Source organism: Pogona vitticeps, chromosome 2, assembly GCF_051106095.1.
Source record: "Pogona vitticeps strain Pit_001003342236 chromosome 2, PviZW2.1, whole genome shotgun sequence".
NCBI lineage: Eukaryota > Metazoa > Chordata > Lepidosauria > Squamata > Agamidae > Pogona > Pogona vitticeps.
Window position 1 is genome coordinate 122,017,368 of NC_135784.1, and position 17,046 is coordinate 122,034,413.

Genomic DNA, 17,046 nt, shown 5'->3' on the forward strand with positions numbered 1-17,046 from the left:
AATTGTTTTATTTTTTAAAAAAAATTGTGGGAGGAGGTCTTTGGATGTTTGGGGAAGGTGGTGTCACGAGCCGTTTCCATCCCGGGGAGGTTTTTTTTTTTTAAAAGCCTTATATACTGTTACTCTCCGTATAAGATGTTTGGCTTTTAAAAAATAACCCTGCTTATCTTTAACACCAATTTGGTGCTCTAATATGAAGGCCTGATATAAAATAGTATATTGATGTCATTCCTATAAAATATGAAAAGATGGATCTTCTGTTAGGTGAGGTACACTTAAGCCTGTGGATTTTAATGGAGCTAGTCATGCTTTATGTCTAAAATAAATGAGATGGTGTTTGATAAAACTGTAAACTTCTGGTGGAGAAAGTATAAATAGAGGACTATAAAAAAATAACCCAATGTGGACACATTTTAAGATTAACCTTTACATAGAACACATCTCTGCTGAAATGCCAAATGTGGTATATAAGAGTTAAAGGAATGGATTAATACTCAGGAGACTTTCGCTCTAGTCCGCAACTCACCTTTCCAGTTCTGAGGGAGGTCATGGCCCTATGACAGGTTTAACAGACTGACCCACCTACCTCACAGGGTTGTGAAGATAAAATGGAGAAGAGGAGAGCTGTGAATTTACTGGAGAAATAGTAGGTTAGCATTGTACCCAATAAACAATGGAACTCATTATTTCTATTTCTCGCTCCTTTTTTCTAGGTGCTGCCATTTTGTCCATACTTCTGGGGGAGAGGTTGGACAGGAAGCCTGAAAGATGGATGAACCATGGTGGAAAGAGGGCCTGGCAGCTGAGATTCATCAGACACTGAGGCAAAAGGTAAGGAATAAATTAACTACCACTCTGCGCCTCTGTTGCCTTTTCAGCTTTTGCTTATCAACACTTCTTCTGGTGGTGGTTGGTCGTTGTAGCCATCATTCCCATAGCTGCAGTTCTATGTACCATTGTATGTGGTTTTAAGGAACTTCTGGATGGCCAGCTATTTAGGTATCTGGCTGTGAAGCCAGATGTTAGGAGTTCAATTCTCCACCGGGCCTCCTTGACAGGGACTGGATTTGATGATGCCTAGGTCCCTTGCAGCTCTGCAGTTCTAAGATGATGATAATAATGATATTTATTATCAACATTTGTACAGTGGGGTCTTGACTTGAGAACTTAATCCGTATTGGAAGACGGTTCTCAAGTCAAAAAGTTCTTAGGTCAAATCCGCATTTCTCATAGGAATGCATTGAGAACCATTTGATCCGCATCTGCTCTTTTCCGTCCATAGAAACTAATGGGAAGCTGCTATTCCTCCTTCGACCACTAGAGGGGGATATTTTGTTTCTTTTTTTCTTAGGTCAAGAAAGGTTCAGGGAAGGCAGGGAAAATACAGTCTCCAGGCAGTACAGTACCAGGCAGTCCGAAGACTGTCTCCCAATCCACTCTCTAAACGCTGGGAGGAGTGAGGAAGCAGACAGGCACCCTTTTCACTGGCCAACAGTTAACTGAAATTTCAAATTTTGCACTTTCCCTGCCTCCCACGTGGTTTTTTTTCAGTTTGTAACTCAAATCTAAGTATGTAAGTCAAGTCAATATTTTCCTATGAGAGTGGTTCTTAAGTCAAAATGTTCTTAACTCAAGCCGTTCTTAAGTCAAGACCCCACTGTACTCAGTACATTTACATGCTCTTTTCAGAGTAAAAGATACAAAACAGCTTACAAACAATAAAGGGCTGGACACAGGAATCTCTAAATATGTAAAAACAGTACCGTCCACACTGCAAAAATTAATCCAAGATTTTTGAGAGCAGCATTTGAGAATGAACAGCTTGAATAAATGCATTTGAAGAGTTGTCTTAAAGTCTTACACCAAAATTAAGGTATTAGGCAGCAGGAGGGGAATTCCATGATCATCATCTTCATCTTGGAACTGAAGAGGTAGAAAGGACCCTATGGATCATCATATCCAGCCCCTGCTAAGGAGGCACAGTGGGGACTCAACCTCTGGCTCTGCAGGCAGAGTCCTAAACTTGCCAGCTAATTTGTTTTAGCCAACAAACATAGGATTAAAGTCTCAGCCATTGACCTAAGTATTTGTGCAGGAATATATGAATGAAAGTGGTTGTTTAGATCGTTTTACACTTAATTCTAAGTAAACATACAGTACATGTATGCTTTATAGGAAGGAGGATGCTAAAGATGCTTTTGCTGTAGAATAAAGGTATATTTGAGTACACAGGATTCAATTTTCCTTAAATTCATATGCCCTGCCTTTAAGCACACTGTCTGGATCACAACAGAAAACTGTCACAAACAAAAAATTTATTTTTACAAGGATTGTAACCATCTGTGTGCTTTCACCCTGGCAGATCATATTCCCCCTCTTCCCTGTAGACCTCCCATATGGACCTGAAATATGTTTACATCCCTTACATTTGAACCAAATTATTTGCCAAGGTGAGTGTATTGCTGCAAGCTTTCTTCACCTCTCTTAAGAAAACACAAATGAGTCATGGTGATTTAAAGAGTGGGTGCACTTGCCTGTGGCAGAAAACAGCGTTTTAAGTAGTAGAGTAAATGTCCTGGTCTGAAAGGCAATTTTTAAGACTTCTAGTCTCATGGCGATGGATTGGGATTCTTCCAGTGTATATACAGTGGTGCCTTTACTTACGAACTTAATCCGCCCCAGAAGATGTTTTCAAGTTGAAATGTTCTTAAGTCGAATCAGCATTTTCCATTGAAATGCACTGAAACCCAATTAATCTGTTCCAGCTGTTTTTGTTTGTATATAAGGGCACCAATTGTAAGTCAAAGCATTCATTCCCACAGGAACTAATGCAAAACCGGTTAATTCATCCTCCAACCTAAGATGACTTAGATTTTAAAAAGGGCAGGAAAGGCGGGAGGGAGGGAACAATGGGGAAAAGAGGAAAGAAAAAAGGTCATCACTGGGGCACACAGACCCCCCCAGACAAAGGTTTGTGCTTTTAAGCACAAAAAGAGAAGAGAGAGAGAGAGAGAGAGAGAGAAGACAATGGGAGGGGGGAGTTTGGAGTCTAAAACACATTTTAAACCCATACATTTTAAACCAAACCAAGCACCTTTTAAACCCACCTACCAACACCTTTTAAAACAAAAGGGATGTTCAGCGCACCACAGTACACAAACCCTAGGAGCCACAGAATCCAGCAATCATTATTCCAAAAAACAGACCCCCTCAGCATGGGGGGGAGAGCATAGAGAGAGAGAAAGAAGAAAATGGGGGGGAGAGACTTGAGTCTAAATTCCATTTTAGAGCAAACCAGCCAGCACAGACCCTTACAGGAAGGGTCTGCAGGACCCATCAGAGCACAGAAACATAACGCCCTCCACCTAGCCCAAATCAAAAAAAAAAGCAAAAAAAAAATACAGTAAGTACAGTATAGGAGCAGGCAGTACCAGGCAGTCTGAAGTCTCTCTAACTGCTAGGGCGAGTGAGGTAGCAGACAAACAGCCTCTTCGCTGGCCAATGGTTAACTGAACGTTCAAATTTCCTGCTTTCCCTGCCTTCCCCGCAGGGTTTTTTTCTGTTTGTAAGTTGAAGCTCCGTTCGCAAGTCAAAGCCAAATTTCACAACTGGAGCTGTTCATAAGTCGAATTGTTTGTAGGTAGGGACGTTTGTAAGTTGAGGCACCACTGTACAGTGGACCCTTGACTTACAGACGGCTTGACTTACAGACTTTTTGAGTTACAGACTTCTCTGGCCGCAAAATTTAGGTTTGACTTGCAGACTGAGATTTGACTTACAGACCAGAAAAAAACCAAAATGGAACAAAAACGGCCTGTTACGGGATTAATCGGTTTTCAATGCACTGTAGGTCAATGGAGACTTGACTTACAGACTTTTTGACTTGAGAACCACCTTCCAATACGGATTAAGTTCTCAAGTCAAGACCCTACTGTACTTATATACTGCCCCATAGCCCTTAAAGCACTCTCTGGATGGTTTACAGTTCAATTATGCAGGCTACCCATTGCCCACCACCACCACGCCTAGCAAGCTGGATACACAGTTTGCTGACTTCAGGCATGGAGGAAGGCTGAGGACTTAGTCCTTCGCAGGAACTTATTTCTCAGGCATTGTACCTGAGTTTGAACTGTGTGAGCCTATTCTGTTGAGCTCCTTTACGGCTGCCATCTTTCCTAGGAATGAGGTTCCCTTAAAAACAGTGCAGATTCTCGGTAAACATATCAATAGCAGTGTTGCGCATCATACAATAATTTGCAAAGCTGTTATTGAAAAACATTTTTTCCCCCTGTAGTTTTGGAGTGGTCTTTGAATAGGTGAATGGGAGACTTCTCAGAAGAGTGCCTGAAAGCAAACTAAAATTGTACCTTGAAGCCATGACAGGTTGAGAACATACGTCTTCCTTGTCTTTTTTAACCTCTCTGTGCATTTCTTTCCCTTGACTGTGCAGACACATTCAAGTCCTTATATGACTTCATATTTGTGAGTTGTACGAGTTGATTTAAGCAATGTCTAGTCCTGTTGCCTGCTCTCTTATGTCAACATCCTAGTAAACTAAACCCCTAGCGGTCCTCTGTCTGGCTTGCATTCCAAAAGACACTTTTGCCATATGAGGGGGAATCTGTATGATATGCTTTCTCTCTCAGGGTGTCTCCTGGCACTGGAAGTACACTTACCATTTTTCCATGCATAAACTTTGTGATGTCTGAGCTGACCTAATTAAAAATATTGTTCTGTTTTGTATGTTACTGTTTTTCTTAGTTTTACTTTTCTACATTCTTCTCGTGTCTCCTGAGTAGCCAGTTTGTAGGGATGACTTTCCAGTTGCTACAACTCCAGCCATAAATCATAAGAGTATGTTTTTATTTTCCTTGTAGACTAGACAGTTGTTTTTTTCAAGCAAAGTTTTTAAAAAAACTCCTTATTATGTTCAAATAAAAACTGATTATGTTTCGCCACTTAAAAAAGAACAAATCTGCATTACAGATGTGGTTTGGGAATAGCATATGGCTGCAGGCCATACATCCCCCACCCTGCGTACATCTTCTGTTCATATGTTTGCCATTGTTCTTTGAGTTACTGAGAACAAGAGTATGTCAGCCTGTTCAAAGTGAAATTGATGGGGGTTAGGGCTGTTGTGCACCTTGTCTGTATAGTTGGGTCCTGCATGGCATTGCCTCAGTGAAATAATTTATTACAAAAAGTTGCCCTGGGTTTTTCTAAACCTAAGCAATGCTGTTTCTTACAGAGGTCTGTAAGAACAGTACTACGTTTTTTAGTGCTTTCCAGATGTATACCCCTACTGCTGATTTTTTCTGTATAAGAGGTTAATATTTGGGGAGTACACATTAACATTTCATTTTAGTTTATCTCCTCTTAACATCCAATTGTAAAAGTTTTGGCAAGCCGTGTTTTTGCTGTACTGGGTTCATCCTGCAGGGAGCCACCAGCGAGTCATAAGTATTTGTAGCACAAGTTTCTAATTATGTAAAGGGCACCCCAAGCTTCCTTTCCAGTATGCTTAGCCCATCATCTGTGGAATGGTCCCAAGGCTTTGGTGGAACAGTTGTATTACTCATGGTTATCTTAAGTTGTCCCAGGCTTTGAAACAAAAACATAGGGAGAATATTTCACCACACATTGAGTATCTTTCAGTTGAAATTTTCCCCACATCTTTAATTTCAGTTCTTGTAGCATCCTTCATTCCTGAGATAGAGAATGGGTGGATCCCTTATTTTTATTCTGTCTCTGTTCCTCCCTCCCCCCCCACTCTGTCTTTCTTAGTTTTTGTATCCACTTTCTTTCGGTATATGCTGTTTCTTGTAGCTTGCTTATACTTAATGGACCTTCTTATGTTCTATCTTTAATTTCATACAGGGCTTAGCACCGAATGGTGAGTTTGTAGGCAAGGATGTATGTGCTGTGACAAAACCTTGGTGCATGTGGAGATGGTTAAACTTTGCATTGTAACCTAAATCCTTCAAAAGTGGGCTTGTGAGCGTTCCAGCCAACCCCTGGAGTTGGGAGTGGAAATATCTGAGAGCCAACAAAATACTACTAAAGTTGCAGCAGCCTGAGATAGGGATTTATATAAGCTTCCGGGGTGTGTAGGTGTCACTGTCTTGTTCTTCAGTACACTGCAGTTTGCAGGGCATTCTGTTCATTTGGACATTTTTAAAGGCTGCTTTACATATGTTCTAACAATCTATTTGGTGTTGAGTTGTTTTACAGTAAACATCATTGGTAGTCTTATCCTATGCAGTCAAATTGTTTCAGTAATTCACAAGCATGTGTGGAATTTAAGTAGGAAATTTAGAGAACCTGGTTGCTTTTCTTATTGTTTTTCTTTGACATTTTAACATGTTTTTGGTATTCATTTGTCCTGTCTTTGATCTTAAAAATGAAGTAATTTTAAAAAATTGCAAGCAGTTTCAAATTTGTATCATACGAGTCTTATATATTTATGCACATTCAAATTTTTAAACAACCCAGAGTTACTAAGGAACACATTTTAATATGAGTTCCCCGCCCCTTACCCTATGAGACATACAGTATTCTGAGATATCTCAGAAGAAATTACAACACCTGCCAATGAAGAGTTCTGTTCATCTTTAGATGTGGGCAGAGTCCAGCGGTGGCTTTGGAGTCCTGCAGTACGTATTGCATACCTAGATTGAACCTACAGTGTTTGAGCTTCAGTAACTATGTCATAATTTGGGATTCTAACAGGCCAGTTCCATTTTTATTCTACTGCCAAGTCAAAAATTGTAAAGTACCCCCACCTCTCTGTGAAACATTTTGTCTTTATCCACCTATATAAGGAGGCTGCTGAGGTAAAAATAAATGTTTTTGCCTCTTGAACCAAGACTCGGTGGTGCCATCTAATTGTCTTTTCAGTTTGGGAAAGGCTCTAGTATCTAGTGAGATAGCGAAGTGTGTTTGCCTGAGGAAATTAGTCCTCTTCACTAGTGCATAAACATTTACACTGAAGCTCTTTCGTTCAAGAGGTCTTGCCTTGCAGCCTTTTGCAGGGGGTTACCTCAGGCTCTCGCCTTCTTTAGGAACTATCTTTCTCTTTCCATTATAGCAGAATTTGTAGGTGGCCTTCACCAATGGAGTGCGGAGCTGTATTAAACTGTCCAAGATAACTACTTAACATAACAAAATATCACTGAACTGTTCTGAACTTTTAAACAGATGGCTAAATAGGCTCAAGAAGTTAGGTATCTGGTTGGGAGTTCAGTTCCCCACTGTGCAACCTGGAAGAGCCAGCCTGTGTGGCCTTGGGCAAGCTGCACAGTCCCAGGGCACCCACAGAAGAAGGAAATGGTAAACCACTTCTGAGCACTCTTTATCTAGAAAACCCTGGAAAGGGTTGCCATAAGTCAGAATTGACTTGATGATAGATAATTGTTGTTGTTGTTGTTTAGTTAAGTCATGTCCAACTCTTCATGACCCCATGGATCAGAGCACACCAAGCCCTCCTGTCTTCCCCTGCCTCCTGGAGTTGGGTCAAATTCATGTTGGTAGCTTTAGTGACACTGTCCAACCATCTCATCCCCTATTGTCCCCTTCTCTTGCCTTCACACTTTCCTAACATCAGGGTCTTTTCCAAGGAGTCTTCTCTTCTCATGAGATGGCCAAAGTATTGGAGCCTCAGCTTCAGGATCTCTCCTTCCAGTGAGCACTCTGGTTTGATTTCTTTCAAAACAGATAGGTTTGTTCTCCATGCAGTCCAGGGGACTTTCAAGGTTCTCCTCTGGCACCACAATTCAAAAGCATCAGTTCTTCGGCGGTCAGCCTTCTTCATGGTCCAGCTCTCACTTCCATACATCCCTGCTAGAAAAACCATAGCTTTGACTATGTGAACCTTTGTCAGCAAGGTGATCTCTCTGCTTTTTAAGATGCTGCTGAGGTTTGTCATCGCTTTCCTCCCAAGAAACAAGCGTCTTTTAATTTTGTGGCTGCTGTCACCATCTGCATATAAGAAGATGATTATCAGAGCCACAATCAGCTCCAGGTCTTGTTTTTGCTGACTGTATAGAGCTTCTCCATCTTTGGCTGCAGAGAATATAATCAATCTGATTTTTGTATTGCCCATCTGGTGATGTCCATGTATAGAGTCACCTCTTGTGTTGTTGGAAAAAAGTGTGTGTGATGACCAGCTTGTTCTCTTAACAAAACTCTATTTGCCTTTGCCCTGGTTTGTTTTCAACTGCAAGGCCATACTTTCCTGTTGTTCCTTTTAACTCTTGACTCTCTACTTTAGCATTCCAATCCCCTATAATGAGAAGAACATCTTTCTTTGGTGTCAGTTCTAGGTGTTGTTATAAATCTTCATAGAATTGGTCAGTTTCAGCCTCTTCAGCATTGATGGTTGGTGCATCAACTTGGATTACTGTGATGTTGAAAGGTCTGCCTTGGATTTGTATTGAAATCATTATCATTTTTGAGATTGTATCCCAGTACAGCTTTTCCCACTCTTTTGTTTATGAGGGCTTCTCCATTTCTTCTACAGGATTGTTGCCCACAATAGTAGATATGGTAATCGTCTGAATTGAATTTGCCCATTCCCGTCCATTTTAGTTCACTGACGCCAAGATGTCAATGTTTATTCTTGCCATCTCCTGTTTGACCACATCCAGGTTACCAAGGTTCATAGATCTTACATTCCAGGTTCCTATGCAGTATTTTTCTTGGCAGCATCGGATTTTCCTTTCACTTCCAGGCGCGTCCGCAGCGGATCATCCTTTCGGCTCTGGCCCAACCACTTCATTAGCTCTGGAGCTACTTGTACTTGTCCTCTGCTCTTCCTCAGTAGCAGTTGGACACCTTCTGACTTGAGGGGCTCTTCTTTCAGTGTCATGCCTTTTTGCCTTTTGTTTCTGTCCATGGAGTTTTCTTGGAAAAGATACTGGAGTGGCTTGCCAGTTCCTGCTCCAGGTGGATCACATTTAGTCAGAATTCTCCACTATGACTTGTCCGTCTTGGGTGTCCCTGCACGGTATAGCCCATAGCTTCTTTGAATTACTCAAGCCCCTTCACCCTAACAAGGCAGCAATCCATGAAGGGGAAATTATTGTTAGGTCTTAACAAAGAAATTCAACAGACTAAGCCATTCTCTTCTGAAGCAGCCTTACAGGAATATGAAAAACAATGTGTCATATGTGTGATGAATTAGTTAGCCTTTTAAGGTGGCACATTACTCTTTGCTTATGTAGAAAGTGGTTGTTGTCAGTGCCCTTTTGCTATGCAAGAGCTTCTACCAATCACACAGGCCATCTGTAACCGTTTCAGAAAAAAACAACGAAGCACAACTGTTAATAGGTTCTTCCTTGTTTGACTTAGTGCCAGGTCAGTGCATTTGAGCTGATGGAATAGATGATACATGGCTCTGACTTTCTCCTATCCACCCAAAATGTATGCATAAGAGATGGATTTTTCACTGTTCAATTCTTGAATGTTTGTATTCATGCCTGCCTATGTGTATGGAGCATGTGTGAGTGTGTGTGTGTGTGTTGTAACTTATACAAATGAATAAGATACTATTTAAACACTATCTTTGACATAGGTGTGCACTATGAGGAAAATCTTTGTTGTGCACAATGAGTTGCAAATTGTTTGTTTTTGTCATGTGCCACCAAGTCACTTCAAGAGTGGATGACCATTGCCAACACCTTGTGAGTTTCCTTGGCTGAACCTAGAATTCCCGAGTGCTGCTCCAACACTATCCACTAAAGACTGTCTAAAGCAGCGGCCCCCAACCTTAGGGCCTCCAGATGTTCTTGGACTTCAGCTCCCAGAAATCCTGGCCAGCAGAGGTGATGGTGAAGGTTTCTGGGAGTTGGAGTCCAAGAACATCTGGAGGCCCAAGGTTGGAGACCACTGCTCTAAAGGCAAGGCAAGACATCTTGAAGAAAGGCTGTCTCAAGACTGCTAGTGTCTCTTATAAAAATTAGACTTGACTTCTGATTGCATTGACCTTGATGGGAGTCACACAAGGGTGGACTGTAGGTTTAACTGAGTTTCAAATTATGTTGGCAATCAATCCGCAATGAAAACAAAACCACTTTGTTTTACATGAGTTGCTAAGCACTTCCCAGAAGAGGTGGCAGATGCTGATCCAACCATTCTGGCTACTGCAGTGGATGTCCCTTTTTAAGACTCCTCCTTCCCTTGCCTTGTGTTGCCATAGGAGCTGAAACTGCCTGTGTATAAAGCCTGTTCACCACAGATTGAAACGCGGCGCTATTTTGCTGATCTCTTGACTAAGCTCAGCAACCGCTGCCATCTCTGTCCCACTGCCCGGCACCTTGCTGTCTACTTGCTGGACCTCTTTATGGACCACTTTGAAGTGGAGTTTAAAGAGCTATATGTCGCCTCCATCACCTGCCTCCTCCTTGCCAGTAAGTGAGCTTAATGTGTTTACAGTATATTCCTGCTGCTGTAAAAGAGAATCTGATGTTCACAAATGACAAATAACATTGCACCAACTTAAGATAAGCATCAGATGCGTAAATGAACTCTACTCAAACATAGTGGCTGAAATTCTGTTGGAACTAGAGTAAGCCCATTTGAATCCAGGGAACTTATGGAGGAATTCTTACCAAATCCTCATGAATTCAATGAGCCTACTCTACAGTAGGGCAACTTGCTACATCTGGGGACTCGAGGTGAGAAACCACTAATCTAGAGCAATGCTTTCGGTATAAAATAATCTCAGCTAGAGTTTCTCAGAGTGATGTGTGTATCTTCTACTTGTACAGGGATTTTCTGATGAAAGAGGATGTCCAGGGGCTATTTTCAAAGAGTGCTGCAGGTTCCGTATGGTGCTCTTATAATGTTACACTAATGCCGTTGAGGGTGCTTTTCTCTCAGTCCCTTACATTTTTGTAAAAGGCCTGGAATAATGTGGACTGGGCCAGTGCTATCGGTCTTGAAACACTGCACTTGAACTGTAGAGTGAATTAACGGTGAAGTGCCTCAAATGGAAATCCTGCAACATTTTAAAGATCAGTAAATATCATTTGTGTTGTCCCACATCCCTCTTCCAAAGGCATCAGGGTATTGTACCTAATAACACAAACACACACACACACCAAAGGTGCATCTCGTTCTCGAAGGGAATGATAGGAGGCCTTGTGTTGGCTGTCTGTCGCAAGTCCTGTTGTCCCCTGGTTGCACAATTAGTAGCATGGCCAAAGGGCAAAAGGGTTTCCATGAAAAAAACAGCTTCCAGGATTACTTTTGCTTGCATGGTATTTTGCAGTGGGGTTTAGCCATCATGTGTGAAAGGTCCTTTGCAGATGGTATTCCCAGTAAATCTTAAAACACAGTTAGGCTGGTATAGGGAGGGGCACTGGAGATCCAGCTTTTGGTTATTTCTCTGAGAGCTTTAACAGCATCTTGAATTGGGTCTGGAGGCAAATAAACAACCAGCCTGCTGTAATGGGGTGCCATTTGGGTCTCGCCTGCTAACAGTCTGGGAGCTGAATGCTGCAGCAATTGGAGATCCTGGGTCCTCTTCCCAGGTAGCCCCATGTTCCGTGTTTTGCAGCAGGTGGTTGCCTGACTCTGCATTACAGTAACTTATGCCAGAAGGTGTCAGATTGTGGACTTGTTCTGGCCAGGCTAGCCTTATCTAGGAATGGGGGTGGATGACAAAAGCACATAAGGCTAGGTTTTACAACGGTACTCATTCAGTGAGCCAACTCGATGATCCATCCTAGCTTTTTTGATGGGAAGCCATCCCTGCTATAGCACCATGGGGCTTCCTACCTCAAGTGGTAGAAGAGCTTGGGGTGGCTTTGGAGGTTTGGGGAATGATGTTTTATTTTTCCTGACCCTCTGAGGGAAAACTTGCAGTACAATGCAATTCTCTCTCAACAGGCAAATTTGAAGAGAAGGAGGGCAAAGTGCCCAAGCGGGAACCGCTGAACAACTTCATTGACATGTGTCACATTAACCTGGAGCTGACTAAAAAAGACCTGCTGAAGATGGAGCTGTTGCTGCTGGAACATTTCAACTGGAATCTGTGCCTGCCAACTCCGGCTCACTACATTGATTACTACCTCTTTGCCTCCGTTACTGAGAACGATCTGCACTGTGGCTGGCCTGTCACATTTGTGGCCACAGCAAAGGCTTTCATGGAGAAATACGCTCACTATTTCCTGGAAATCTCTCTGCAAGGTAAGTCCTTGATCCAGTATGCCAGTGGGCAACACACACTGTGTGGACTCACGGCACCTCTGCTTTGACCCCCTTTCATCAGGATCCTTGAGGGCGTTAGAAACAGTGTGGGGATGGGGATGTCATGCCTAATAGAAGTGCCCATAAGAGATTTGCTCTGCTTCAGAAATGGCATTAGGGACTCCAGACTGCAGGCTGAGGTGTTCAATAGGAGAAACAGAAATCTCTGCTTTTTTAGGCTTTTAACTTAAAGCTAGATTGATGAACTCTCAAATTGATTAGACTTTTGTACCGCCCATCTGGCTGCCAGGGCCACTCCGGGCGGTTTACAACTAGACAGACTAGCTGATCCATATCCTTGGCCACGTTTTAGATTTAAAGTAGGCAATACAGTACTTAGAGAAGGCCTGTTGAACTCGCTGGAGATGCAGTAGTCGTGTCTAGCTGAAGTCTTGCAGTTAGCAACAGGTCTGCTTTAAGCCTGACAGCCTTTGGGTCCAACCCTGTGCCTGCTTCCACTGAGGAGAAATGCCAGCTAGAGTGTCTGGATAAATATCGGAAGAAGCATGTTGAGATAATGCTAAGAGGCACATGCTTTCCTTTCTGCCTAAAGGAAATTTTGTGGTACTGTGTTCTTAAAAGAGAAGCAATATTTGTATCGTGAGAGAGAGAGAGAGAGAGAGAGAGAGAGAGAGAGAGCATCTTATTGAGTTTGGTGGTATTTATCTTTCTAGTAAAAGTATAGATAAAATGTACTCTCCTCCCTCCACATAACCCCCAAAATAGAAAAAGTATTTTTAGAAAAAATTTTCAAAAATCCCCCTTATCCCTCAAAGAATTGTGAGCTGTTTTGCAACCTTTTGCTACTTCACTGTTATTTAATTTTTTAAAGAATAATAATATTCTTGCCCATTTAAAGATTCCTCTCCCCACCCCCAGCTTTTGTGGGAAACAGAGCACACTTCCAAATCTACCTTAGTTCCTTAATAGGTTGCATTTGATCCCAAAGGCTACAAGCATTTTAGCAGCATTGCTTGCAAGAAAAGAGTAAATTTGGTCTCTATTAGGGGCCCAAAGCTGTCATGCTGACATCTTTGTTTTCAGTTACAAAGTTGACCTGTAGCCAAGCCTGGAGGAAAATGTTGGTTAAAGTTGCCTGTTTGTGGAGTGTAGGTCTTTGGTGAGAATTTTGTTATTTTGTAATATATATTTTTAATTTTTTACTTCCAGATCATGTTTTTCACTCCTTTCGGCCTTCTTTGGTTGCGGCTGCTTGTGTGGCTGCCTCGCGTATCTGTCTTGACATCTCTCCCTCTTGGACCACTGAGCTCCAGCTGCTGACAGATTATTCCTGGGAGTCTCTTGCTCCATGCATTGACCTCATGCTGATGTAAGTTTTGTGAATTAAAAACTGGCTATCCAATACGCTGTTAATGCAAAGTAGGGTAATACCTAAACCCCTGAGCTATCCAGCAGTACTGTACTGATGTAAATGGGCCTGCCTGCTAGCCTGGCATTATGACCTGGTTATTCTTATTCCTCCCCACAAGAACTGGAACAGAAGTTCAAACACTGTTTCCCAAGTGTGTTTGTTTGGATAAGTTATAGGCACAGTTATATTACCTTTACTGCACACATGAGTTTTATCTAATCTTCCTCAATCAACCCTTGCTTGAGGCAAGGACAGGGAACATTTTTGCCCTCCAGACACTGGGTTGCCACTTCTATGATCCTTCACTGTTGGTCATGCTGTCTAAAGCTGATTGGATGGCACTGCACTTCCTGAGGTCCCTCAATATATATTTTTTCTCCAAAGGGTGCAATTGGCCATTTAACTCTGTTCTGCACCACTACCTCTTTTAGGCATGAGGTTCAAAACAGAAAGTGACCCTTTGGAACGGAGGTCGTCAATGACCGGTCCGTGGCCCATTGCCGGTCCCTGGCTTGAGCCCAACCAGGCCGCCAAGACAGACCTCCCCCCGCCCCCCCCCCGCACGCACTCCCCTTCCCACAGCTGCTTTGTGCGCGCGTGCCGGCGCTGGCGTGAGTCCTCCCTCACCCCTTCCCGCAAGCCCCCGCGGGCGCAAAGCAGCTGTGGGAAGGGGAGTGCGTGCGGGGGGAGATCTGTCTTGGCGGCCCAGCCCGGCGGCAGCGACCGGGGTTGGCAAGAGCCGGGAGGGAGAGGACAGCCCAGGTGCTCCGGGTGCTCTCCTCCCGGCAGCAGCGGCAGCGACGGGAGTGGGGGGTTGTCAAAAGTCAGGTAAAATAAAATAAAAATAAAAAAAGACTCGTAGGGTTCCACCGGCGCCGGCGCCACACACTCCCTCACCCCTTCAAGCATGCGCCCACGCGCAGGAGTGGGGTGGGCATGCGGGTGTGCAGGCACTCCTGTGCATGCGTGAAGCAGTGAGGGAACCACTGTGCACGTGCATTGACGAGGGCAAGCGCGAAGGGCCGCCCCACCTCCCTCAGAGACTCCCCCGGTCCGCACTAGTAAAAACGTTGGGGAACGCTGCTCTGGAAGTTCCCCACCCCCTGTTGAGAAAGAAGACCATATCAACTCTCATCTTGTTGGTGAGCAGGAGTGAGTCTAAAAGAGCATCTGACTTGCACTAAGAGCTCCTACTGAATCGTGTTAATAATGGCTTTTAACCCAACTTTTGAATACCAAAGCTCCATGAGCTCTGATCCGTAACATGTCCCTTCTCCCTGCTTGATCCCTTTTGGTGGTCTGTTACTCTGGGTGCCATATATGAAACAACTCCCATGCTCCATCTTGAATTGGGAGGGAACTGGAACAACCTCAGTAACCCAGAGCTGTGAAACAGAACATTTCAATGGTGCTCCTTAAGTAGTTTTGTCATTTGAGTGGAAGTACTCCTTGTAGAGGTATGTCTTCCTTCTGAAAGAAAATGATTATGGGAGATGGGAGATGCAGAGACACTCTTCTCTAGCAAACAAGTTGGGGGATGCCAGTGTTGCATTGGTTCAGGTTTGCAAAATTTTATATTAATGCCCACCGTGTGCACTGACATCTCTGCCAACCAAATTAGCCCAATAATCACACAATCTGAATTTCTGCAAGGTGTAAAAGAAAGCTGTAGTGTGGGTGAGACCTGTCACAAGTCCAGTTTGCCTTCTTATTCAGATAAATGGCTTGCTGGTATGCTATAACTAAGTTGTCCAATAATATTCATAAAAGATGCAGACCTAGACCCTAGTTTCTTGATGCTGGACTGAGATGTAAGATTACAAATTTTATTCCATTATAATCAAAGCTACAGGAGCCAAAGAGGATCATTGTAAATTCCATGATGTTTTTTCAGTATTGCTTCCGAAAACACTCTCCTGAAATTTTCCATGCCTGCCAAAAGTCTTGAAGTAATCATAGTCCTCTCTGCTGTCAGAGGCTGTGTTCCCACTGGTTTCACAAATGTTGCTGGTGTTATTGTGCTGCTTCCCTTTTCTGTGGCTCAACGTTGCTTCCTGGTGTTCTTGACTTATTTTTCTCTTGACAGAGCTCATGATAAGGATGTCAAAGAAGCCCACAAAGGACAAGATCACGTGGTCCTCTTGCAGCTGCCGGAGCAACAACTCATGGAAAGCTTGACCCTTCAGACAACCCCAACCCAAGTTCTTTTCCAGCAGTCGCCATATCATCCCCTGGCAGAGCATTCCTCTGTCTTCTCCCAGTTCTACTCTCCAATACAGGATCTGTGCTCTGCTTACCGGGAGTCTTTACTCGCTCCTCGGCCATCAAGCGGTCTCGACCCAGAGAATAGCAATTCGCTGTCTTCATATTCTACCCTGCAGGCCGACTTCCAGCCTGTTTTGCAAACTGTGTCCATTCAGGGCCCTGTCACTATGCAGGTGGCCCTTTCAACAGAGCCCAGGCACTGCCTCGCTCTGATCCTCGGCAGTAGCTATTTCAGCGGGCATCATTCCTGCACCACTGATTGTTTTGATGCGTGAGCACCTGCAAAGAAGAGGAGCAAGAGAAGGGAGAATGTTAAATGCTGATGGTACATAAACTGAGCTGCACCCTACTGCCCTGAAAAAGGGACTCTGAAGAATGAACTTGGAAGTGTCTTAGACTGGGGTCCCTAACCCCCGGTCCGCGGGCTTCGCAGGACTGGGCCATGGACACAGATCTCTCCCCCCGCGCATGCACACATGGTGGGTATGGCATGCTCACGTGCATGCACAGATGGGTGTGGTGTGCAAGTGGCCATGGTGCGCATGCGCATTCACCTGCAAATGCAACACACCCATATGCGCATGCGCTCAAGCGAGCCACACCCATCTACTAGTGCACCACGCTCACCCATGCTTGCGTATGAGCGTGCCATGCCCATCTGCAAATGTGCCACACCCACCCATGAGCGCGGGGGTTCCCCCCCCCGCGCACGTACCTCACCCACCCCAACTGGTCTGCGGTTCCAAAAAGGTTGGGGACCACCGTTTTAGACAAAACAAATTCATTGCTGGAACTGCTTTTAATGTAAGGGTGCTTTTTTCTGCAAGAAATATTTGACAAAAGCAAGATTTAAGTAAATGCAATCGTATGCTTCACATTTCAAGATGCTCCTCTTGTAGAAGTGACTGACTGAAATGGGCCTGTTGTTTTCCTCATGTTACTCCATAAAAGAATCCTCAACAAAATGAACGTTACAACATGATTAAAGTATTCCTTTGAAAAGGTAATGTGAAGAAACATCTGCCCTCAGATATTTTTATAAGATGCTTTCTCAGTGAAACATTTTTATATCTGCAGTTCTTAACAGAAACACTTCGTTGATAAAGCTAGTATTTGAGTCTACCTCTCAAACTGTAGAACTTTTAATGAAGAATCATTCT

General features: G+C 43.5%; 1 protein-coding gene across 1 annotated transcript; it reads left to right on the forward strand.

The window, feature by feature from the left end:
* The first annotated feature begins 553 nt into the window (after window positions 1-553).
* On the forward strand, window positions 554-16,569 carry CCNJL (cyclin J like). The gene is made up of 5 exons (XM_078385840.1): window positions 554-831; window positions 10,196-10,406; window positions 11,890-12,189; window positions 13,420-13,579; window positions 15,708-16,569. Exons 1-5 carry the CDS (start codon window positions 769-771, stop codon window positions 16,159-16,161), a joined length of 1,188 nt encoding a protein of 395 aa, XP_078241966.1. The 5' UTR covers window positions 554-768; the 3' UTR covers window positions 16,162-16,569.
* The last annotated feature ends 477 nt before the right edge of the window (window positions 16,570-17,046 follow it).